The sequence below is a fragment of the Nelusetta ayraudi genome, unplaced genomic scaffold, assembly GCF_046127955.1.
Source record: "Nelusetta ayraudi isolate G7.1 ecotype Tasmania unplaced genomic scaffold, CSIRO-AGI_Nayr_v1 ptg000097l, whole genome shotgun sequence".
In the NCBI taxonomy this organism is placed as follows: Eukaryota; Metazoa; Chordata; class Actinopteri; order Tetraodontiformes; family Monacanthidae; genus Nelusetta; species Nelusetta ayraudi.
Window position 1 is genome coordinate 2,671,755 of NW_027466147.1, and position 24,920 is coordinate 2,696,674.

At 45.5% G+C, this 24,920-nt stretch overlaps 2 protein-coding genes across 2 annotated transcripts in view; both read right to left on the reverse strand.

The window, feature by feature from the left end:
* The window catches only part of htr4 (5-hydroxytryptamine receptor 4), a 106,079-nt gene extending 100,840 nt beyond the window's left edge, over positions 1 to 5,239 (reverse strand). The window contains exon 1 of the mRNA XM_076048015.1: positions 5,000 to 5,239. Within this exon, the coding sequence (XP_075904130.1) occupies positions 5,000 to 5,087 (88 nt within the window). The 5' untranslated portion in view covers positions 5,088 to 5,239. The remainder of the gene's footprint in view (positions 1 to 4,999) is intronic.
* Positions 5,240 to 8,379: 3,140 nt separating this feature from the next.
* Positions 8,380 to 23,873, reverse strand: fmr1 (fragile X messenger ribonucleoprotein 1). Its single transcript, XM_076048014.1, has 15 exons — positions 23,369 to 23,873; positions 19,373 to 19,425; positions 19,178 to 19,271; positions 18,650 to 18,721; positions 18,357 to 18,505; positions 18,030 to 18,123; positions 17,445 to 17,561; positions 16,815 to 16,985; positions 16,202 to 16,280; positions 15,993 to 16,114; positions 15,824 to 15,910; positions 13,474 to 13,726; positions 12,942 to 13,145; positions 12,373 to 12,452; positions 8,380 to 11,854 (listed from the first exon to the last, which is right to left on the reverse strand). The coding sequence occupies exons 1-15, from the start codon at positions 23,417 to 23,419 to the stop codon at positions 11,525 to 11,527; spliced, it is 1,956 nt and encodes a 651-aa protein (XP_075904129.1). The 5' UTR covers positions 23,420 to 23,873; the 3' UTR covers positions 8,380 to 11,524.
* Positions 23,874 to 24,920: the final 1,047 nt, after the last annotated feature.

Here is a 24,920-nt window from a genome sequence, read left to right on the forward strand (position 1 = left end):
CGGCGTGTGAAAACTCTTCCATCCTCACGGGCAAAAAAACATTTTTGTTTATTCCAAACAGCTTTATATTCTTCTAATATGTCGGCTTCACTCGCTCAAGTGCGGCGACAGTGGGACAAAAACACTGGCAGCAGAATAAAAGGTAAGAGAAGCACTTTCAGTGGTATAGAGAGCCACAATATCTATTATTTTTTTTATGAGTCCTGGAACGTGTCACAATGATCAAATAAAATTGGGCTCGATTGAAAACAAGGGGGAAAATGGACAAGGTTGAATTCTGTGTAGCCGCGACTGTTAGAAGTGAGAATGCATTAATCCAAGCAGCCGAAAAGATGATTTAATTCTGCGGGTGTAACACGCGTGAACCAAAATACAGATGTCGCGAGTTCCAAGATCACATGACCAAGCTTCAAATTTCAGGTACGCGAGATCCTGATGTGAACAAAGAACCGTTTGGTGGAAGACTTGCAGTGGTCGCTCGTAAGAGCAGCAGGTGGCGCCGTTTGCCGAACGCTAGCAGCAGGATTGTAGCCTGGTGTGGATAATCCAGCCCACCTGAGAGCGCCTTTTGTAATTAGGTTGACTGCTCACGTCTTCAAATTAAACCAAAGAAGAACAAGGCGGACCAGGCATCTGGTTTGTGTACGCAGGGCACCGTAGCTCACTGGCAACTCAGTAGGGGGGAGAGAGAGCGAAAGACGCTGCAATCTAAAATGTGACCACTTGATGTCGCCGTTTGTTCTTCAAAGTCTCCAAATATTACACACTTAACCTTTAATAGTGGGACTCAACACAAATGGCTAGCTTTGAATTTCCGCGCACATCCATGGAAATTCGTCAGTGGAAATTCATCCGTGGAAATTTGTCCGTGTAAATTCACCCGTGGAAGCGAAACAGACGCTGAGACTGATGCCACACTTGACTGACTGGTTGTTTAAGTGGCTGCTGGCACGTCACGAGGATGTCAGTGACCTCGCCTCGGTGACATTTGGCAGGAGGTTCTATGAATAGCCGTCGCCTGCAGGTCCCACGATGCATTAGTGTTTTGTGTAATGGCAGCGCGGCAGCGGGGCCGGAGGTCTCCTCCGCATACATACATCCATCTGCCCATTAGGCCATGTTTACGTATATAAAATTCGTGATTTGACAATAAGACGAATCCTCCGGGAGGTCCCGAGCGTCCCATCTGTGACCCGGACCTCATGCTGCTCTTTTACCGCGGCCCCCCCCGAGGCCGTCGGGTCACATGGGCTCCCGTACGCCAACGTATATGATCTTTACGTCGTGCGCCTGTAGGAAAACGACTGACAGAGTGGATTATTGCCACCGTGTCGGTCTGTTGAAGGGTCAGGACCCTGATGGTGGCTTGGATATTGAAAAAGAAAGAAAGAAAGTCAAAACACACCACCATGAGCTGCCCCTTGCACGCACGGTAAGTAATAAAAAAAAATATATCATAGAAATACAGGGGAAAAAATAACAGCTCTAATGTTTGCTTCTTTATCCCACAGACAATGTTGCACTTAGCCTAAGATTCACTGCTGCTGGTTAGGGCTGGGTACCAAATGTTGATACGTTTGTAGCACCAAGCAAAATGATCCAATCCGATCGAATATGGAAAAATAAATCATCTTTTGGTGCCAAATTCTGTTAACCAAGAAAGTGAATCTTGGTGTCTGTGATCTGATAATCATTTGACAGATGTGTGTCAAGAACGACATTTCTCTAGCGTTTGGCTTGTTAAGCATTCCGTCTCAATGAAAGTTTAAAAACACCACGCTGTGCAGCTTCGTTTGTGCCAATGATGTTGTGGGCAAGGAGGGAAAGCCAACAAATTTGATTTGGAGGAAATCTTGATTTAAATCACGAGTAAAAAGGAAAATGAAAGATTTGTGCCATCATTGAAATGTATTTTTGTTGTTGGATATAATAATAATAAAAATTAAAAAAAAGCATTGTTCTGGAACTGGTGTCGAAACCAAGGTATCTAAATTGGCATCGTATTAAAAAAGCTTGGCTCCCGGTTCCATTGATCCAGCGCTAAAATGCTAACAGTTTTCCATCTGTGCAGCAGTGCCCAACTCTGTATTTTCCACATTTGAACAGATTTGAATAAATGTGAAACGTCTTCTTCTTCTTCTTCTTTATCCTAAACAGCCCTGCTGCTCAGTCTAATTAGAACCAGTCACTCCTTGGTGAGACGATGCTAATCTGCTGCAGCGACGCTAATGTAAAAACGGAGGGATAAAGATGCCTGGCGGCAGCAGGTTGTGCCAGAGGGCCAATGCATACATGAGGTAAGTTTCTACTATCAGTGATATGAAACTCAGCCGCTCCACCGCTCGGTTTTCCTTCACTCTGATCTCTCTTGCGCAGGTTCAATGGCTACCTGCGAGCTTCACTGCGATGAAATCCTGCTGCCACGTTACCTTAACATTCACTTTCCGCGGCTCCACTCTGTTATCTGCTCCCCTGTCGGACTCTTAAGCGCTGCTCAGCCTGCATTAATAAAGCTGTCAGCCTTGAGTCCCTCTCCAGGGCAGAGCTCGACAAAGTCGGCTGCGGCTATTTCTCTCCCACTTGCATACAAACTCTACATCAGCGTGATGATGCACTTCTTTGCCCTCTGGCTGCTCCAACTGGCTTCTATTTCTTAAAAAAAAGTCTTTATTTCTTTTGAAAGAGTCTCTTAGTCTTTTATTTGCCGTATATCAAATAATGTTTTCTGTGAGGACGAACGTGTGTGTTTAAGCGTGTGTGTGTGTGTGTTTGTGTGTGTGTGTATGTGTGTATTGTGGTTCCCAGCAAAGGTTCCAATGCAGGCAGCATACATTTTGTTAAATATGTACAGTATGAGTACATGCATGTGAGAATGCATACTGAGAATGTTTGTTTGGTTTTTTTTTTTGGGGGGGGGGGTTCAACTTTTTGATCCAAGATTCTAGATAAAAAAAAAGCTCAACGCTCAGCTAGAACTGAAAATGGAAACGGGACATCTGTGTGAGACTGTCTCCCTCTAGTGGATACATTGCTTATAACGAGTGAAAAATGCTTTTATTAATAATAATTTTGTTGCGCTTGCATCGTTAGGTGACTTTCCCAGATGATCCAGAGATCTTAAACCAGGGGTGGGCAAATTTCTTGATTGGCGGGGCCACAATGTCTTCTAAATTTGACAGTGGGGCCGGAGCAGCAGCAGATGTATGGAGTGTTTTGGTAACCCACCCGATAAGAGAAAATAACACATCGTGGGCTAGGTAGAAAATATGAAAATAAACAAAAGCGTCTTTTTAAGCCCCACGGTATTTTGCTCTTTATTGAAATTACTTTTAAAACACTGAAAAAGTGGATGAAAGACTTCGGTGGGCCGAATTAAAAAGCTTAATGGGCTGCATATGGCTCCCTGTCTTAAACTCAACTCTGAAGCCAACCCACCTGCATTGGTATTGTACGTGTGTGTATTTCTTGTTTGTTTGTTTTGTTATTGGAATTTCCCCCAGTAAAAGCTGTCACTTTCCAACCCTGCGTGTGTTGAGTCAGTGTAGCCACCGAGTCGCCGGCTGCCTGCTGAACCTCTGCGGGGTCAAAACGTATGCTGCTGAAACGTGCACGGCCGTGTTTACCCGTTTGCCGGCTCACTGCAGCCGTCACAGTTAATGTTGCGCGTCGGCCGCAGTCGGGGTATTCCAGTCAGTGACGGCTCTGTCGGGAAAACCTCCACCGCCACCCCTTCGGTCCTGTTCGTTAAGACGTCAGTGGATAGGTTGGTGCAGTTTCACAGCGACGGGCCACATGTTCATCAGCGTTTTTTGAGGGGGGACACATGAGCGACTCCGGCCTGGACCTGAACGTCGGGGGCCTTTTGAGAGCCGCTCGTGGTTTGTTTGTTTGTTGTCCAGCCTCCTCGTTTGGAGCGTGAAGATTACAACAAGTTGTTTGTTGTTTTCCTCGTGGACGTTTGAGGTTTTGTTTGATCAGCGACTGGAGCGGCTGCGGCGAGAACAGTCGGTTCGACTGAGGCGAGCTGGTACACTTGTACCTGCGCCCAACACCGATCTAAATTTTCTCAACTTGCGGCAGGCCTATTAACATTGCAATATGCAAGGAGATGGCAAAGTTGAGCGTGACACTGCAGACACAACAACAGCTGTGTCTGCAACTGTTGTCTACAACAGCAATCTGGCACACACGAGAGCAATCGACTGAGCAAATGCCAGGTAAAGCCTATCTGCACGCAATCGGTGCGCACCTTGCAGTAGGACCGACCCTGTGACATTACCAAACCATCCATCTACACCACAGCAAATATGATGGGACAGATTCATCATTGAACACATACACAATGCACACTCAGCTTACCGTGCAAACAGTCCATTTCTCAAAATGAAAAAAAACAACAAAAAAAACACCACGGCGGATGCTGACAGACATCCTACAACAAGCCAAGTATCACGACGGCAGGTGATCTCTCTCCAGCGGTTTAAAATTTTCTATTTAAATAAAGTTTTATTGCCACGGTAAACATAAGCTGACATTGTCAAAAAAATAAGTCATGCATGCAGAGCAAAAAAAATAAAAGATATAAAAGCAAAAACTGTGCTTTCACTGAGATACAGTAAAGACAATTGTGCAATTAAACAAAAAAAGCCCATTTACCCCATGTACATGCACACGTACATACAAACAGTATGCTCATATGCATATATACACATACAAATATATACATATACAAGTGTATTTATGCGTGTCTCTCTCTCTCTCACACACACACACACACACACACACACACACACACACACACACACACACACACACCTTCATCTCCAACGCATGGCTGCTTCACTCGACCACAGCCAACCACAAGGCCTTACATAAACAGAACCCGGAAATGACACACGCACACGCACACGCCCAACTCATGCGCGGCAAGTAATAAGCACAGCAAATATTGGGGGGAAAAACGACAAAAAAAAAAAAAAAAAAAAAACTAGCGTCTTACCTCGAGTTAGAATAAACCAAACGTGCCTTAATTCGACGCCCACGTCAAGACAAGGGTCGCGGACTTCCCTTTGCTCCACCTCCATCATTGTCCAACCAGGGGGGCAAGTTATTGGTGCTTGTGTTGGCAGCAGCAGCAGCAGCAGTTGTAGCTGATGTTACCCCGACACCTGCCGCCTCCTGGAAGCTCTTTGACCTCAACTTCTCCTGGGGAGCCACCTGGTGGGAGAAGACATTCACTTCCGGTATGTAGTGGGCCCACCATGTTAGCTTCACTAGCACTTTCTTCTTCTGCAAATGCCACCTTTTGGCTGTGAACCCAAAAGTGTGCGATTGATTTGTATTTATTTATTTATTTATTTATTCAAAAGTATAATGACTTTTCAACGTTACCTTCCTTCTGTTTCGCGCACACATGGCTAATTTGCATACAAGCGCAAGGCGGGCTGGCTCTGTACTCAAAAATGTGATTTTTATTTATTTATTTATTTATTTTATGCCGCATATCTGTAGATATTGAGCTTAAAGTATATAAATGAGAACATGTCAGTTGTTTACAGCTTTTAACTCCTTAAGTTGTTTGAGCCTCTCCCTCTCTGCTCCACTTTTCCTCTTGAGACGTCGATCTCGCTCCATTTTTCAACGTAGTACTACAATGAAAGGGGCGGGGCAACTCTCTCTCTCTCTCTCTCTCTCTCTCTCTCTCTCTCACTCTGCACTCAAAAGAAAGCCTCAGAAAACGACGGGGAGATGGGGTGGCAGTAATAACGCAGCAAATACGATTTTTTTCCCAACCTATTGAGACAATATTCCGCTGGTTTTTGATGAAATTTGAGCCTTTAGGGTTGAGAAGTACTGACTGAAAGTGCAAGACAGAGATAAGTGAGAACTGAAGATGGAAAGGGGCGAAGTATGTGAGACTGGCACCCTCTAGTGGATACATTGTTTATCACGAGTGAAAATTACTTTTTTTTTTTTTTCTTTTTTTTTAAGTTAATTGCGTTTGCATTAATCAGGCGACTTTCACAGATGTTCGTGAGATCTTAAACTCAACCCCGGGAGACACCGGAGCTGCAAAGCGTAGCTGGTTTTTCCAAACGTAACGATGATGGTCATTGTGGCCTAAAGGCTCGACTTTAGTTTCATCAGACCACAGGCCAGGTCTCCAGAAGTCTTTGGTCTTTGTCCCAGTGACTATTTGTAACCTGTAATCTGGCATTTGTGTGTTTCTTTTGGAGTAATGTCTTCTTCCTCGCTGAGTAGCCTTTCAGTCCATGTCAGTGCAGGACCAGTTTCATTGTGGATGACAACACTTTCTTATCAGCTTCAGCCGGCATCTTCACAAAGTCTTTAGGGTTTTGTTCTGAGTTTGATTCTGCACATTTCAGACCAAAACACATTCGTCTGGGACACAGAGCCGGCCTCCTTCTTCCTGAGTGGTGTGATGGCTGTACATTCCCATGGTGTTTATACCTATGGAAAAAAAAATGTTTAAAGAGACGTACGTGGCACCTTCATTCAAACATCTGGAATATGCATACAAAGATGAACCACACTTACGGAGCTCCGCAATTCTCTCCCTGATTTCTTGGCTGATTTCTTTTAATTTCCCCATGGTTTCAATTAATACATCAATTAAATCACATATTGTCAGTTAACCTATCAGAAGCTTCCAAAGCCATGACATCATCATCATAGGCTTCCCCACGTTGTGTAAAGACAGTCATTTTTGTGTATGCAAACTTTTAACTTCAAAAAAAGTATTATTTTTTAAATTGTCCAAGAAATTCTCTCTCTCTCACTATTGTGGCTTTTGCAGCAAAATGAAATCATTTTGGTGATCCTAACTGACCAGAAACAGATTTACAGTTAGTCTGAAACGTATTGTTTCAACTGTATATATATATATATATACATTGATATTTTTTTGTTCTTATGTAATATTTTGTATTTTACTGTTGTTTCGTAGATGTAACACACACCACCATCACGCTTGCTACCGGGGATTTTTTTTCCTCACACGTTAAGTTTATTATCAAGAGCTCTAGCATTTAACTGATATTAAACAGCAAAAAGAGAAAATATCAGGATAAGTGCACATTTTAAACAATAGTACAAATCTTTTCTCAGACAAATAATGACATCATTATATACAGTCCGCCACACTCCTCCCTTATTTTTTTTATTTTTTTACTCACCAGGTTTTAGTTTTGCTGGATTGTTGTTTTTTTGTCATTTTTGTTTTTTATTTCATTTTTTTTTTTTTTTTTACAATACAAAGCAATTCCATTCTGTCGATGCTCTACTGACAATATAGAGGTTGTCACAGAGCAGAGAACGCTGACTGGGGAAACAGCAAAAGTAAAGAGTTCCGAGGAGATTAGTGAAGAAAAGAAAACTGAAACTGATATTACTACAGATGAACCTCTAAGAGAAAAGAACGCTGCTGTAGGACTCATTTACAGTTAAGGTGGTGACTGTGAACTCTTCTAGTAGTAAACGTTTCCACTGACTCCGACTTGGAGGAACAAAATGTGACTCCAGCTCTCTGGTTGAGGAGAAATGAAACACAAAAAATATCAAAGTCTCTCTCGCTCTCTCTCTCTCTCTCTTTTAAACAGCCTACAGAGAGTCCTCACAGTCCGTAATAAGGACATACATGCATTTAAAGACTAGAATGGTACAAGGACCTCTGATTAAGAAAAGACCTGGCTAAACCTTGGTGTCATAGTTGTGTTACTCTCTGGGAGGGAAAGACTGGAATTCAACTTTTCACTGGATTACAACTTGTTGCGTCTCTAGACAACAATTCAAATCAAAACAGAGGGGTGTGTGTGTGTGTGTGTGTGTGTGTGTGTGTGTGTGTGTGTGTGTGTGTGTGTATAAAGGGTTAGTGGGGGGGGTCCGTGTAGAGAAATGGCTGCCCATGAACTTGAACACAGAACAGAACCAAAAGGGAACCAACGCAGCCGATAAAATTGCACACGACTACAAAAGCAACTGGATCCGTCACGCAGGTCACGCGGAGGTCCAGGTCGGAAGCTACGGTTTGACTCAAGTTTGATGACTGTACAAGGATACACACACCGTCACCGTCGGGGGGTAAGGTAAGGGGGGGGACGGGGACGGATCAGGCGAGCGAAGCAGGCGTCGTCCCGCGGGAAGTCTCCGAGCCAAACTTCCCCCAACGCACGTCCTCGAGACGGCCCGACGGCCCGACGCCCGCTCGAACCCCTCGCGATCCGCTCCCCAAAGTCTCCCCCGTCATCCCTGATTTTACATGTCTAGGTTGTGATGCTAGCCACAATTAAAAGGCACATGTCACACAAAATACGCTGAGGTTTCTCTGAGCATTTTGCAGCTCGGTAACATCCAGAGAAGTTTTAGTTTGTTTATTGTTTGTTTTTCACCCCACGAGTAATCAATAAGGCATCTGTCATTTCGACTGGGTGCGGTGGTAGCGCTAAGAAGTCCGGGATTGTTGAGCAATGCATTCCAATTTTACACTATGCTCTCTAAAAAAAAATGTTACGAATGAAAACATAGTAGGGGGGGGGTCAGTCTGGCTCAGCAACAAAGAAGCAGTAGCTTGACAATGACTGGTTTTCAGCACATTGTCTCCATCCAAATTTTGCCGAGAAAATAATTGAAATGGAGCTTTAAAAAAAAAAAAAAAAAAAACATAAAAAAAAATCAACTAACTGTGTTGCCTCTTTGGGCACTCAGGCTACGTCTTCACACTAAGACCACCTCGTGAGCAAGGAGGCTCGACTAATTCCTAAAAAAAAAAAAATTAAATAAAAAAAAAAAATTACAAATATACTAACAGAAAACCCTCAGCTAACGTTCTAGCCAGAATACTAGACTTCACTGACTCAGATTCATTCCTATGGGGGAAAAAAATCATCACTAAGTAATTTTAGGAGACAGGTTTACAAGCCGATAAATGCACAAAGAAACCTCAAACTTTTTTTGCTTCGATTTTTTTTTTTTTTTTTTTTTTTTTTTTTACATTTCACATTTTCTCTTGTATATCAGCATTTGTTTTAGCTCAATCTAAAGCTATAACAGGTCATCTCGCCATCACGGAGCTACAAACGTACAATACACGAGCCCGTCTTCGGTCATCACAGTCGCGTTGACTTCAAGATACAATTCAGGACAACTGAAAATGTACGTATACGACCTCTAAAGGTATGCCTCCTAGACTGTATGGGACTTATTTAGCAGAAGGTGCCATGGAGGACACAGCCATGCAGGTTAGTGAAGAGAGTGGCCAAGGTGTTGGACGCACCAACTTAGGATGGCAGAAATGAACACGGTTCCGTTTTTTTTTTTGTTTTGTTTATCAGCTTTCTCTGCTGTCTGGAGGCCTGGAAGCAGGAGAATGAGCCACTTTGATGACGGGACAGTTTCTTCTCTTTAGACCACGTTGGCTGCAAACGTGCCGCAAAGCTCCAGCATGAAATTTCTTAGACAATTGGTACCTGACCTTATTGGTTTTTGGGACAAATTCAATCATCAACATCTTAAATCAGCAACGTGTATCAAATTTTGGTCCAAACCAGGTGAAGGGAATAAATCAAATGCAGTAAGAGTCGTTATCTGCCAGTGGGGTTCTGGATGGGGGTTCTGGATGGGGGTTCTGGTCAGGGATCTACAACCATTTGCTACAATTTTAGGGCAGACTCGACAATGTACGTTAAGAGACAGGGTGGGTAAAAAAAAACGACAAAGGAATGGAACCTCGACTGGAGAGGTTTCTTGGTCTGGACGTTGCTTTAAACGCAGTGGGGAGCCAGGATTCAGGAAATGAAACAGGCGTTTAAGACGGCAGAGGAGAGCACAGGATTTCCGATGGCTGAAGACTTGATACAAAAAAAAAAAAAAAATCTTTCGTTTTCCCCTTCAGCACTCGCTCACGCTGCTTAGAGGCACAGAGGGGTTCCTTCCTTATGCGAGCGACAAAAACACGCTGGACTATTTTTTTTGGGGGGGGGGGCAATTTCACAATTCCTACACTTTGCCTTGCTGGACTGCTGCGGCACGAAGGGTCAATTTTGGAGAGGACATTCGACGACGTCTAATTCACACGGACAAGCAGGAAGAGGAGTGTTCAGTTCTGTTGCAGTAACCCTGGTACCCTGTTTTATTCATCACATCTGACGGACTGGGAGGAAGAAAGACGGACAGCACTGCGACTAACGTCGTACCGTTTTCAGGAAGCCGTCCTGGGAAAAAGAAGAAGGGGAAAACAGCATCGAGATGAAGCTTTAAATGATCTCCCAAAGTAGGAGGAAATTCCTGCCCCCCCCCCCCCCCCCCCAGCCTCTTCATCCACGGAGTCATCGTCAGGAGGACAAAGCGTTTTCAAAGCCGTTTTTGACGCAAACTTAAGATAATCAGCTCTAAAGTTGTTTCTAAGGAGATACAGGAAAAAAAAACATCATAAATGTGGGTGACACAAACTAAATGAGTGTTTATAAAACTGAGAACAGTTATGTTAGTTAAGAGAACCTTCAAGACTACGTTCAGGACACGGACTCGTGTACTGAAGTTACCTCTTTTCCAGAGCAGGCTGGAGGCCCAGAGTGTCCTTGTCTGAAATTCAGTTTTCCTTCACCATCAGTGGCTTCACTCACTCAGAGTCCTCAGTGAAGCCACCGACCTCAAACTGGCCCCTGTTTTGTTTTTTTTTCCAGGAAAAAAAAAAACCCAAAAACAAATAAAGGAACACCAGCACCCATTCCAAAAGCCTCCCTTTTTTTCAATGTACAATTTTAATTCCTGGTGGAAATGCACTCAGAAGATGTTCAATGATTTGTCGGATGTGAAGGATTAATCCAGAGAAATATCAAAAAAAAAAAAAAGAAAAATAATAAAAAAAAATGACGGAAGCGGAAGCAGCAATTGGGAGGGAACGCATCTCATCCTGTCTGTCCACCAATTCATTCCTGGGTTTTGTAGACTGGGTTCGTTCTCCTGAAGTTCAAGCATATCCAAAAGAGAAGAAAAAAAATCCAATAGAGGTCATTAAAAAAAACAAAACCCCACAAAGTAAACAATTATCTGACTTTGCCGAGTGTTTCGAAGGAGCGCGTTTGGAGTTAATGCCTCTCACAGAGGAGTCAAATCACTCTTCCTCGTTTCCTCGTGTCCACAAAGTGCTTTCATCCATCCATCGCCTCCGAGGAGGACGTGGCGAGGTGCCGGGACCAGCACGGCTGGCGGGAGAGAGCTCAGCGGCCCGGTCCCGGACCCCTCCGGTCGGCCCGCGGGGCGACAGTTCAGATCTTCCAGTGCCGAGCAGATGTGTGAGCGTGTGCATTTGACAAAGATGGAGAAAAAGAAGAGAAAGAAAATAAGCGAAAGACAGCGAGAGACAACTGACGGTGATTCGTGTGTGTGTGTGTGTGTGTGTGTGTGTGTGTGTGTGTGTGTGTGTGTGTGTGTGTGTGTGATCCGGTTGTGGCTGTGGCTGCATGTGCGAGTCTCTGGGGCGAGAAGTTCTTTCGGCGAGGCCGACCTACGACACTCCGTTGACCAGCGGGGGGCCGTCCGCTTTGTCTTTCTTCATCCCGCCGCTGCCGCTGCCGCTCCCGCTGCCGCTGCCGCCGCTCCCTCCGCTGCCTCCGCTGCTGCCGCCACCACCGCCACTGCTGCTGCCGCCGCTGCTGCTGCCGCCCCCGCCGCGCTCCCTGATGGCTCTCTGGTGGTGGGGCTGGCGGGCGCCACTATCGGCCGCGGCAACGGCGGCGCCCTGGGACGGGGGCGAGGAGGAGGAGGGGCCCGGGCCTGAGGGGCGGGGCCCCGATGAGTGCTGCACGCTGCGCTCGTTGTTACTGTCCACACGGATCTGCGGGAGGGAATTTTTGGATCTTATGTAGAAGTACTCGGGGAAAAAAAAGGGCCTAAAATACTCAGAAAAGTTGTTTTTTTTATTTTCGTAAGTATGTAAATCATCAATATGTTCACATGTAAATCTCCTCTGTGGTCTGCTAGGGAGGAACTATGTCTACACACTGCCTACACGCTGCCTTACATTTTAGAGTTTTGACAGCATTCCTGATCTTAGTTGCTCAGCTGTCCCACATTGAGGGGATGTAATGTTGAAGTGTGAGTCTGCATGGACCATGGTGTCATGGTATTATGAGGTGTATTCATTGAGGTGGGGCTAAGATGTATACATCCTATATCTTTCTATAGCTTTGTATTATACAGTGTTTATACACCACTTTTTGTGTTAATCCAAGTTATTTGTTATCTGTGTGTGTGTGTGTGTGTGTGTGTGTGTGTGTGTGTGTGTGTGTGTGGCTAGTAGTGTTTTAAATGGGTTGTATGGTCTTGGTGTGTGTGTGTGTGTGTGTCTTTTACCTGCAGACTGTCTTCTGGCGCTCTTGTCTTGGGGTCTCTCATGTGGCGAGGCCGCGGCTCCCCCCACTGCATGTCGTCTCCTGAACCACACAGGACTTGTGAGTCTCAACATTGTACATTTTTTTTTTTTTTTTTCTAATAAGGAAACAATCAGCCTTTCACAAGGCGGTTTCAGCATCTTCTCCATCCTGCCCTCCCATCCTGTTCTCATCACTCAACGGCTGCCCGCAACATTGTAGCAAATATATTTTCATACACACTTCCATTAAAAAGCATAGCAGACTCCGGTTCTGAAAGTTCTTATCATATAATTGCAACGATTATCTTGATCTCTACGAGACACTTTCATAATGAGCTTCATTTCCATGATCACATGAAGTAGGAAAACTAATAAAGACTCAAATTGAAAGCTGATTGAGAAAACACACACACACACACACACACACACACACACACACACACACACACACACACACACACACACACACACACACACAATCTCATCAAAGGCGTTCACACAAATGCTCTGACACACACTCAGAAGACCCGAGTCGATCGTTGCCGCTGACCTTTGTAGCCTCCTCTCCCTCGACCTCCTCGCCCCTTCAGCCCTCCTCCTCCTCCTGGTCCTCCCCTCTTCCTCCCATCCGTCCGCCTGGGCAGGCTCCCGCCGCCCGTCATCAGCTCGTCGGTGGGCGCCAGGGACCAGTCGTTGAGCTCGTCCCTGTGGTCCGACTCCGTTTCTGAAGCGTTGGACGCCTCTGAGTTGGTGCCTGGGCGGACCGATGCAGTGCAGTACAGCATTAACAAATATCCTTTCTCCTTCTCTCTGCACTACTTTTTGTTGCTCTACTTAGGCAAAATGTGTAATTCATTTTTGTGTTCAATTCTAGTCTGTTGGTACCGATCCCAGGGTTGAGTTGCCCACCAGGGGGCGTAATTCCATAATGTGCAATGGCCTTATTAAGTGCTCAGTATCAATATGGGTGAGTACTGAAATCTAAGCATTCACACTTTAGTTCTGTAAAAGCAAAGTGTTTTAAAAACAATCCTTTCTTCAAATGGTTCAAATTCTGCACGAGTTGAGTTTTCTGCGCCCACCTGAGGCGAAGGACGACGCTCCTCCTCCTCTGCGCCCTCGGCCGCCTCTTCCTCCGCCTCCGGCGTAGGGCTTCCCTCCTCCGCCACCGCCTCCTCCCGCTCCTCTGCCCATGCCCGGGCCCATGCCATTATCGAACACGTAGGTCTTGTCTTTGAGGCCCCGGGGACCGGCCCCGCCTCCCACACCTCCCCCTCCTATCTGCCGCAGCTGCTCGTCGATCTGAAGGCGCTCCAGGCGGAGCTGATCCACCTCCTGCAGAGTGGAGAGGTTGAGACAGGTTGGAGATTCAACTGAAGACACTGAGAGTTCTGCGGAGATGTGGAAAGAAGCTAAGCCGAGCTCGGCTAGGCTAGGTTTAGCTTGGCTAGGCTAGGCTAGGCTAGGCTGAGGGCTCGTGTCTTTAAGTTGGCAGCTCCAGTTTTCTTGGAGTGTCTTTTGATTTTGAAGGACCTGTGTGACCTCTGTGAGGTCTGTCACAGGCAGCCCATATAAAAAAACATACAGTCTGAAGTATTCGTGGGGTTAAAGGATAAGTGTGTATATTATATATGTATATTTCGAAAAAGAAACACTGACATCAAGTGGTTACTTTTTAGATTGCGGTGCTCTTTCACTCTCCCTCTCCTGAGCTTGCCGGTGAACTACGGTGGCCTGCGCACCCAAATCTGGATACACGGTCCACCTTCTTCTTTGTTGGTTTATTTGAAGACGCGAGCAGTCACCTCGATTATGAAACGCGCTGTGAGGCGCCCTGGATTGTCCACACCAGGCTTCCTTAGATATAGGGTGTTGCAAGATGGCAGCTAACTGGGCGCAAGACCCTTGACATATGTATATTCTTATATAACCAAATTACATTTGCTGTACTGCAAATATATACTTTTATCAATGTATTTACGGGCAATATATGCAAACGGATTTCATTTCAGTATTAGAACTGGACCATTGTTTCTCCAGTGTCTCTTTAACAGAGGCAGGCCAGTGTTTGGCCTACAGCTGTTTACGCTAGCACACACTATCGGGGGGGTTTTCCTGCACAGAGAATTTTTGAAGGGGCCACCTCCACCAAATGTCACGCCGTTGCCATGCTCTGTGTACGGACACCAAAACAGGCAGAACTGTGATCAATTTTTAGGACCGCGCGAGTTTGACGCTTTTTATATTGCCACCTCGATGGAAGCCTGATGAGGCCCGGGTTGTTTTGGTTCCACTCTGTCATTACACTGCATTAAGCAATCCATCTTACGCCGTGACAGCAATGTATTTTAGTTGCTGATCATGCTGGTTTTAAAAAAAATCCAACCAAGGTATCAAAGTTGGCATTGTGTCCAAATATTTTAATGACACCCAAGCCTCCTTTTTGTGCTGCCTGGGCTGCTAATCACATTACTTCCCAGTGGTTGTACACCAACACAAACTAGGCGTCTTACAAAGAGTTGTGTTAATTACGTGCACCCCCCCCATTCCACTCCCGCACCCACATCACAGCCTTGTCAGCTTTCAAAGCTTTGCTGGATAACCTAAATCAATGGAGCTCATCCAGTGTGGGTAACTAAAAAGTGGAACTGGGTCAACTCTGTTTAATCCCAAGACTCAAAAATTTGCACCGTGACAAGAAGGACGAACACAAACCCCCGCCTACTACTTCCCAGACAGGGATTGTAAAACTCAACATGGCCTATAACTTGGAAAAATGACGACATGATAATATTCACACTTTCTTTTGAGTGCTTCTTTATGATGACTGTAGTTCATGCTACAGCATCACGTCTTTACTCTGTCAGCCTGAAGGCTCACTTTGCTCCACTTCGGTTTCCTACTTCACCGCAGCTTAGTTCTGAGCAAAACTAACCTGGCTAATCAATACAAGTGTGCGTATGCTAACAGAAGCCACCACAGCGAATTGATTGGCAAGTTTGGTTTGGTAAGCTGCACCAAAGGTGCAGTGTGTAATAACTGGAGATTTTATCGAAGAAACAGCGACATCAAGTGGTTATATTTTACATTGCAGCACTCTTTCACTCTCCCTCCCCCTCTTGAGCTTGCCAGTGAGCTACATTGACCTACATGGGACCCATTCTATGGGTAGGAAACCCTAAGTACTTTTACTGTCCTGTGAGTATACAATTTTATGAATGTGTTTATGGGCAGTATATTCAGCTTTTACCAATAAAAAAAAAAAATCATATATCAAATGTCGGAAGCTTTATTTTGAAAGAACCCTCACAGTTATCCGGCCCTGAGGACAGGAACAAAAGAGGACACTTGGGCGCCCCCTTGAGGCCGCGTTCCCTTTCAAACTAAAAACATCTTCAAACTGATGCTGTGCTAAGTGGTGACGGTTCACACCTTCAGGTAGTTGAGGTGGTAGTCCAGCAGTACTCTGGCATTGGAGATGCTTTCCTTGGTCCCCACAAACACGAACGGCACCATTCCCTGAGAGGTTGACACAACACAAGGCTTCAGTCTGATGACAAAGTACGAGGACCAAAGGCGCTCCTTTCCATTTGCTACCCACCTCGTCAGCCACGGCCGCCGCCGTGGGCTTTTTGTCGTTCTCCGGCTCGATGCGGACCCGCACCACCCCGGACTTGTCGACCACTTCCTGGATCAGTTTGCCGTTTTTCCCGATCACCTTACCTACAGGAGGTGAAATACAAAAAAAAAAAAAAAAAACTATCAGTCCTAGAAATGTTTCTTTACTGCCTGGAGGAGAGGTTCACTCACCCACTAAGTTCCGGGGAACTTTGATGACGTCTTCAGAGAATTCCAGGAAACTCCTGGCCATGCGAACGGCATCCTGGTCCTGCGATGGAGAGCAAAGCATAAACAGACGCTCCATGAAAAAACAAGATGCTCATATACACCTGGGAGGAGGGGGAGAAAAGACCCCCCCCCCTGAGTTCAAATCTGCAGAAATTGAAAAGTTCAGTTCCCTTTTTTCTGTGTTTTGTTTTTTTTTTTGGAATTTTGTTTATTTGTGACATTATTGACAGCGTAAAACTAAATTTTGGACGTTTGGGAGTTTGGACACACCGCATTTTTTTCAATTTTTTTAAAATATATGAGCAAAATATATGTAATCATGCAGCAAAGAAAAACATCTTTGTCTGTGTTGACAAAAAGGTTTTATTTTGTCTTCTGATTCATAGCAAAGACAGAACAAGTGTCATGTCAATTTTAAAGACAATGTAGTGCGGAAGAGGAAAAACAGAAAGAATGGGGGGAAACATCGAGTCCCCGGTGTGTGGGGGACATTTGTGAAATTGCTCAGTAAAAAGAACCCAGATGCTGGGACATTGTCTCTACAGCAGTGGCTCAGCGATCCCAGCGATCCCACCTCTCCGTAGATGTGAAAGGTGCACGTCTCCTCGTCCAGGTCTATGTTGGTGACGCCGGGGACCTTGCGCGCCTGCTGGATGTTGGCCCCGTGAGTGCCGATGGCCAGGCCCATCAGGTCGTCACGCACTGCAAACTGCTCGTGAAACCGCGACGCCAGCTGTCTGGAACTCTGCCGAAGCAGACGTGCAGGGGGGGATGAGGGAAGAAAAAAATAAGAAAAATGTAACATTTTGCTGCTTTGTCACATATTTTGAAACATTTAAAAAATAATAATAATAACTTTGCTTCATAAAGATGCAAATTTCCCCAGTGTGGGATTAATAAAGACGTTCTTTTCTAAAAATCTAATCAACCAGGAATACGGGGGAGTGTCACAAACAGAGCGTAACAATGCAGCAGCTGGATTCTATTCTGCCACTGTAGTGTTGGCTGAGTCCCCACCGAGTCTCTTGATCAAAAACCCAGAGTCCGTTCAGTCCCAGACTGAGACCAGACACAGTAAAGATGCCTCCGAGTCCGTGACGAGAGCCCTAAACAGGCTGCCTGGAGACCAAGACTACAACACAACCGCAGGGATGAACCGAGCCTCACTACTCGACCCTGCCAGCACGATTTTAGGCGTGCGTACCTCCAGTTGTCGGCTGGCCTCTTCGTTCCTCTGCATGAGAGACAGTTTGGTGCGGAGGCTCCTGAAGTGCATGTCGTTCATCATGTTCGCCCTCTTGGTGGTCACCTCATTCACCGACTGGAAGAAGAAGAAGAAGAAGAAACAGAGTTTGGGCAAAGACGACGCCAGGCTTGAGAGAATCATGGGATTGTCCTCTGAACCAGTGGAGAGAGAACCAGTGGTGGAGAACCACTGGTGGACAACCACTGGTGGACAACCACTGGTGGAGTCTCAGGAACCACATTTTTTCCTTTTCATGAAGTTGCGACCCAAATTTATTCTAAAAACTAAAGCCCACTTTCTATCATGTCTAGTAAATAAATAATTTTCATTATTGAATTGAATTGTGTGTCCTGCAAAATAAAGGCCCAACATTTTCTCTACGAATAAACATATTTTAAAATCCCTTTTAAAAAAAAGAAAAAGAAAAGGGAAATCCACAAAGCCGTGGCACACTTTTGGGTCTCGACCCACCAGTTGAGAAACGCCGGCCTAAACGATGCGACACGGCGTCACCTGGAGCTCCGGGAGGGATCTGCAACTCACCAGGATGACCAGCTGCTTCTTCTCAGAGTCGTAGGTGATGCTGAACGCCCCCACCGCCTTCTTAAAGTCTTTGTGCGCCGACTCCTTCGAGCACCTGTCAGCGACGCAACACACATCACTCACAACACACATCACTCACAACACACATCACTCACAACACACATCACTTACAAAGCATTTCAACTATGGAGTCAAAGTTCAGTCGCGTCAATCATTTTCTCCGCTACTCGTCTTACTCGTTTACTACGTCTCAAACACCCGATGAAAGGTTTCCACACTGAGCGCCATTCAAGAGGAACTGGAGGAGCAGATGTGTGCGACACTCACATCTGCCGCAGGTCCTCCGGCACGTCCAGCCTGATCTTGATGAAGGTGGTTTTTGTGGTCGGCTTGTTCGGGTTGACCGGTCGTAATCGATCCAGCTCGACGATCTCGCTTAATGTGGAGTCACATGCGGCGTACTCGATGACGTAGAACTGGGAAGAGAGAAGAAGGTCAACTTCAGTCAGACAGATGCAATTTGCTGGAAACAGCTGATCAGGTGACAGGTGTGATGATTCAGAGAGGGCGCTGATCGACACAATTCTCCAGTTTGTCTTTCTGATGCAAGGGTGTCTCACCTCTCCCTTCACCATGCGAACCTTGGCGAGCCACCATCCGCACGGCTCCTTGTCATTGGCCCTGGAATACACCTGACATCACACACACACACACAGTCACTTCTACAGCTGTGTATGTAAATAACATACATTCATGTCTAAAAAAAAATAGACATCGCACAAACACATCGCTGGTAAAAAAATATTAAAAAATAAAAAAATAAAATAAAAAAAAATATTTGATTTTGAAAATGAATACATCTATTTTTGGTCAAAAATGAAATCCCGATTGATTGATTTTTCTGAAAACTCAATTTTGGGACTACGGGACCCAAGAGGCGCCAACCTGGAAGCATGAAAGAGGAAAATCCATTTTGCGATTTCCCTCTATTTAACATCTTTACGACTAAAAAAAAAATCTGATTTCGATTTAAAATCGATTCATTGCACAGCCCCCCACCCCATACAACCAGAACTCTCTGCCTCGGGCCCTCGTGATGCTCTGTGAGCGGTCCGAGGCGATGCGCAGTGACCGGGACCGGGACCCACCTCCACCTCGTCGTTCTCGTTAATCTCCTTGCAGGAGCCCGTGGGCGGTGGGAAACGCACATCCTGGAAGGAGATCTGACGCTCCGGCTGCCAGCTGGGACGGAGGAGGAGGGAAGACACGTTGGCAAAGGCGCACGTGAGAATCTCTTCACTGACATTCACATTGCTGCGTCGCTGACGTGTCGGATCACTCACTTGTTTTCAAATGCCACAGTGACCAAGCCTTCGTGGACGTCCTTCACAAAGGCCTGTAGGAGGGCAGAAGGGGGTGAGAATAATGGAGAAATTGTCACACAGTCTGACACTACTATTGCTTAAACTGGCATGAAGCTTTTTAAAGATTATAATCCTGAGCTCTAAGCCTGAGCCCGGTCCGTGCTTTTGGCACCGAACGGCTCAAATTGGTCGTTCTCGGAGGATTCTGGCCGGGGCCTCCAGTTGGGCTCTGCACGGACGCCTGCCTATGTGTGTCAAGTAGAACAAGTAGGACATGCGATGCCTTGAAGAAAATAGGAGCGCAGTGAAGAGCCTGGTCTGCTAGGGGGGGGGGGGCTCAGGGAGCTGACAGCAGACTGGAACGGAGGGAAAGGAGTCAAATCTTTCAAATCAAGAGCTTCTGAAAATGAGCAGCAGCAGCAATCCGACCGTGACCTGTGGAATTCAAAGGGCTGTCATTCTGGATCGAGGATGTTTGTTTAAACACACCCATGGTTTAGTTTGCTGGGAGAATCTGTTCAGTTTGTGGAGGTGTGAACGCCCGATAGAAGCAGAAACAGAAACTCTGCTCCACCTCAAAAACATAGCTCTCAGTCCACTAGCAAACCAAAACTAGCTAACCAAAAGCAGGAAGTGGACTACAATTACAGCTGGGTGATTCAGGACACATGAAATTGCAATTTTTTCTTAATTCCGACAGACAGCAGTTTTCCAACACGAGCTCTGGAAACCAAATGTACAGTAAAAAAAAAAAATGGCGACCCCTTCAGGCCAGGTGCTGCCATGACATCTTCCGTCAAGGAGGCCACCTTGTATTTGTCGCCTCCCAAACCACGAAGCATCGGTTTGATAGGGAGGCAACAGCGGCGTTTTCGGTTTTCAGTGCTGCTAGGGGAAGTGAAGCATCGCACTCTCACTGTAACTGCACTGTAACTGCACTGTAACTGCAGCCAACATCTGCATGGCGATCCATCTATTCCCATTCCCCCATCTTTTCTTTTCCTTCTGAGCCCGAGAAGTGTTAAAAAAAAAAGAAAATATGAGCGCAGCGACAAAATAGGAAACCGCTTCAATTGGGAGCGGATTCAATAAAGCACAGTGTGATAGCGATAGTATTCAGAAGCATGGCGAGATGATAAGTGTTTAACTGGGCCAACTGCCTGGGGGATAAATCAACAGAGAAGAAATCAAACCCAGCAGTTTGTTATTGCACGTTAGAGCAGCACAATGTATCAGGATGTTAACAACATATCGAGATCAACGCGCACGTTGCCGAGAGCTGCTAAAACTGCAGTATATTTTACACGCCATGTACCATCACTTCGCACTTGGCAATGTGAACGGTATATCGGAGGGAGCCGCCACCGTCCCAGGTGGCTGAGCTCAGTGACAGCGAGCGGCCTCGAGCAGAGAAAGCCGAGGTGACGGAGGAGGAGGGAACAGGAAAAGATTTCAGGCGGCACACAAAACCCAATGCCTGTTCAGGGAATCCAGAACTTTTACTGCCACGCCATCGAGGTAGTTCGCCGGCAGTGTTGTCAGCTGTGGCGAGGTGGCTTTCTCTCAGTAAAACCACTGGATGGGTACAGGTTGGGTACCATTAGATAGATAGATAGATAGATAGATAGATAGATAGATAGACAGATAGACAGATAGATATAGACAGAAGGACAGACAGACAGATAGATAGATAGATAGATAGATAGATAGATAGATAGATAGATAGATAGATAGATAGAGATAGACAGAAGGACAGACAGACAGACAGATAGATAGATAGATAGATAGACAGACAGATAGAGATAGACAGAAGGACAGACAGATAGATAGATAGATAGATAGATAGATAGATAGATAGACAGAAGGATAGACAGATAGATAGATAGATAGATAGAGATAGACAGAAGGACAGACAGACAGACAGACAGACAGACAGATAGATAGATAGATAGATAGATAGATAGATAGATAGATAGATAATTCACTCCTCTATAATGTGAAAGCCAGTGACTTTAGATGTTGACACACGTGGGACAAATGATGTTTGGCTGACAGACGTCCACTTTCTTGAATATTGAAAATTGGCACCGAAAGATGGAGATGATTCATTTTCAGATATTTCCGTGCCACAAACGCCTCGAAAGTTCGGTTAACCAGGCGGCAGCGCCTGCAATCCGAGAGTCACAGTACTAATGCAACCGAGTCAGCGAGAAGTTGGTCGTCAACACAACTCGCTACTAGGGCCAATCACGTGCCAACAACTCAGTGCATCATTCGGTCATGATGACTCACTGAAGTTCAAAGCAGGCGTCAGAATGGGGAAGAAAAGTGATTTAGGGGGAATCTGAACCTGACGTGGTTGTTGGTGGCCAGGCTGGCTGGTCTGAGTGTTAGCACTACCATGCATGAGTATCAGCACTACCATACAGTGGTGCACACATCTATGGAAATATCCAATATGTACTGTGAAGGAAAATGTGCAGTTGATGTCGAGGAGGGGTCAAAGGTCAGAATTGCCGGGTGGCAGAAATCGGGCAACAGCAACTTTGGTTGGTTTTCCTCACCAGAAAAGAGAAAAAAAAATCCTCCTGTCTTTCTTTCACTGCTCTCCTTTACAGGAAGTTTGAGCAAAAAAAAACAACAACAAAACTTTTCCATCTCTGGAAACCAGCCCCTGCTGATGTCACTAAAGGCGCTGATACCTCTCACAAGTTAGAAACCAGACCCCTGGCCGGGTGTCCATTGTGCTCCCTGGAGATCCTCCCGTTCAGATCTCCATCCCAACACGTGGAGAGAAGAAAACCCATCAGTTTAATTGCTACCCTGATGGGATCAGAGGCCTCACTGCAAGTCTGCTCAGCACGCTGAGCTTCCGGACAGTCAGCAGTAAAGTGCAGGAGCCACCGCTTCTTACTTTACAACCCCTCTCTGCACATTGGCAGAGTTCACTTAATTACCTAGGAATATCACGTGGTGATCATGTGGCAGCAACACCTTGCACGTGAAAAATATGAACAAACACAAATTCATGTGAGAAAGTCAACGGCAACAAATAATAATAGAGGCTCTGACGAGGTGGAAATCCAACTTTCTTTCCTCTCGCACCCCACACTCTCAGCCATCACGTACCAATAACACCCCCCCCCCCCCCCCCCCCCCCCCACACACACACACACACACACAGACCGACCTCTTACCGCCACTTCGCAGGCAGCTTTGACGCCAGATTAAAAGTGAAAAGGGTTGAGTTCGGGCAACTGGACTTGTTTTGTGATCTTGAAGAAGTGAAGAAGAACTGAACAAGAACTGAAGAAGCCCATTGGACGAGAGGCGAAACGTCTTCCAAGATCACAAAACAAAAGCCCAGTTGCCCGAACTCAACCCTTCTACCTCAAGACGCCCCTGGATGACTGAGAACCTTCACAGGCGAATTGAAAGTGAAACAATCACCAGGACGCTTTGCAACCACCTTCATCAACCAATAAAGCTCAATGGAGGCGCCACAGCCACTTGGATGCTTTGCTTTGTATTGCACATTTCATGTCTGATGTTTTATATCTTGTCTGGTGTTCCGAGTTATGGCTTTGTTTTTTTTTATATGTTGTATTTTTTGAGGCATTTGCTTTGTGGGGATTTTCTTGTAAGCGTGAGAAACAGGTGTCTCTCGGATGACACATTTCCAGGAGGAATTCCGACAAATAAAAGTAATCAATCGAACAATGTATCGATCAAATAATCAATCAATCCGACAACAAATCGCTGGTGGCTCTCGCGTTTGAGTATTAGCAACGCGTCAGTTTTTGTTTACACATTTCCAGCCCGAACAGAAGCACCGAGGCCCGGCGGGGGATACACAGCCAGGTATCCCGGCTAACCGTAACACAACAAGCACCGTTTAGCCCGACGCTCCCGTGCCGCGCGACGATGAAAAAACAACGACTTGAAGGTGGCGAGGCTCAAGAGTCGCTTGCGTACCTTGAAAAAGGCTCCACTTGTTCCTCTCACTTCCACGACTAGTTCGTCCATGACGCAAACGAGCACAGCTCGCTAACTAGCCAACTACTGTTGGCGACGGAAGTAGCTAGCTAGCTAGCTGGCTAGCCTGATGCTAGCCAAGGCAGAATTTTGCTCTCGTCAGCTCGCCAAAATAGCCTCTATCAGATGGATAGGAGCCGAGGCCACGGGTAACTATGCGCAACCCCGATCTATGAGCACATCTGCTTTGTACAAAATTTACAATTGCGGAAATGCGACAGATCGAATTCGTGCGGTGTTGCGGGCAAGGTTAGCTTGCACCGCAGGCTCGGACTAGCTAGTTATGTTGTGTGATTAGTGGAGAGGCAGCAGCAGCTACTGCTGGGTTGCATCCTGCCATGTGACGTATCCTCCTTCTTGCTCTGCTGACACCCAGCCTGCTCCCATTCATTCCTCCGAGCTGATTGCTGCTCTCCGCTGGAGATGAACAGGAACGACCGATGCACAGAGCGGATAGTCAAGTCTGTGCAAGTATAATTTCACTCGTCACGCCTCTACAGAGAGTTTTCATTGTCTCTGGTGCGATGTTTCCAACACCACCCTCTGTTTGACCCTGACCGGGACACTCACTGTGCTTTATCGTGTTCAACGGCTCTTCTCGAGCAAAGTTAACATTTGAGACATCTGGCCTATTGATAATTCAAGTCAAAAAAAATGTCTTGATCCATGGGGGCTCCACAGCATGAATAGGAAGTGCTCGCTGTGAAAGACAACTGAATGATCCACTAAATGTCATATGTTTGCCTAATAGTAGGGTAGGGTTAATTTTATCTTAACTTTAAAAAAAGAAAAGAAAAAAAGGATAGTGTGGCGGAGTTACGTTCCTTGCAAGCAACCATCCATCCATCAGATAATAGTAATTCACTTTTTTTTTTTTTTTTTTTTGGACTTACCACCATGGGGAGGTCAATATTAAATTTAGTTACACCTTAAAATCTTCAACTTAATAAAAAAAAAACTTACCTTCAGGTTCATGAAGCTTTTAAAAGCTTGCTACCCGCTAGCATGAAGCTAACCAGGAGGCTTTGTCGACTCTAACCATCATTAAAACTATTCATAAAATTAAGTTGTTGATTATCCAACCCCTCTTTCGGGACACATCTGAAAATGTAAAAAACAAACAAACAAACAAAACGCAATGAAACTCCAAACTAATAGCATTTTGATAATAGACCTATTATGTGAAATGTTTGCAAATGTTTAAAAAAAAAAAAAAGGCAGCTGAAATATGAAGGGAACAGAGCTTAAAATATGAATATTTAAACAAGAATAACGGGAGCCGACATAATAAGTATCTTTTTAATCATTTCAATCACTAAAAATGTTTTTTCCCCAAATCTTGGAAGATGTGAAGGAAAAATGCAAGCACAACATTTTTTAGGCTACACAGTCATTCCACACAATACAGCGACTGAAGCTTCTACAAACTAACGATAAAGAAAGAAAGCCACGGATACTTGATTGATTTTTGACATGTTTTAGAATTAGTGCA

Coding starts and splice junctions, on each gene's coding strand:
- fmr1 (XM_076048014.1), bottom strand. CDS start 23,419: ATGGACGAACTAGTCGTGGAAGTGAGAGGAACAAGTGGAGCCTTTTTC. Junction 15,911..15,992: donor CGGCGGCCGTGGCTGACGAG/GTGGGTAGCAAA, acceptor TCAACCTCTCAG/GGAATGGTGCCGTTCGTGTT. Junction 12,453..12,941: donor AGGGAGAGGAGGCTACAAAG/GTCAGCGGCAAC, acceptor TGTGTGGTTCAG/GAGACGACATGCAGTGGGGG.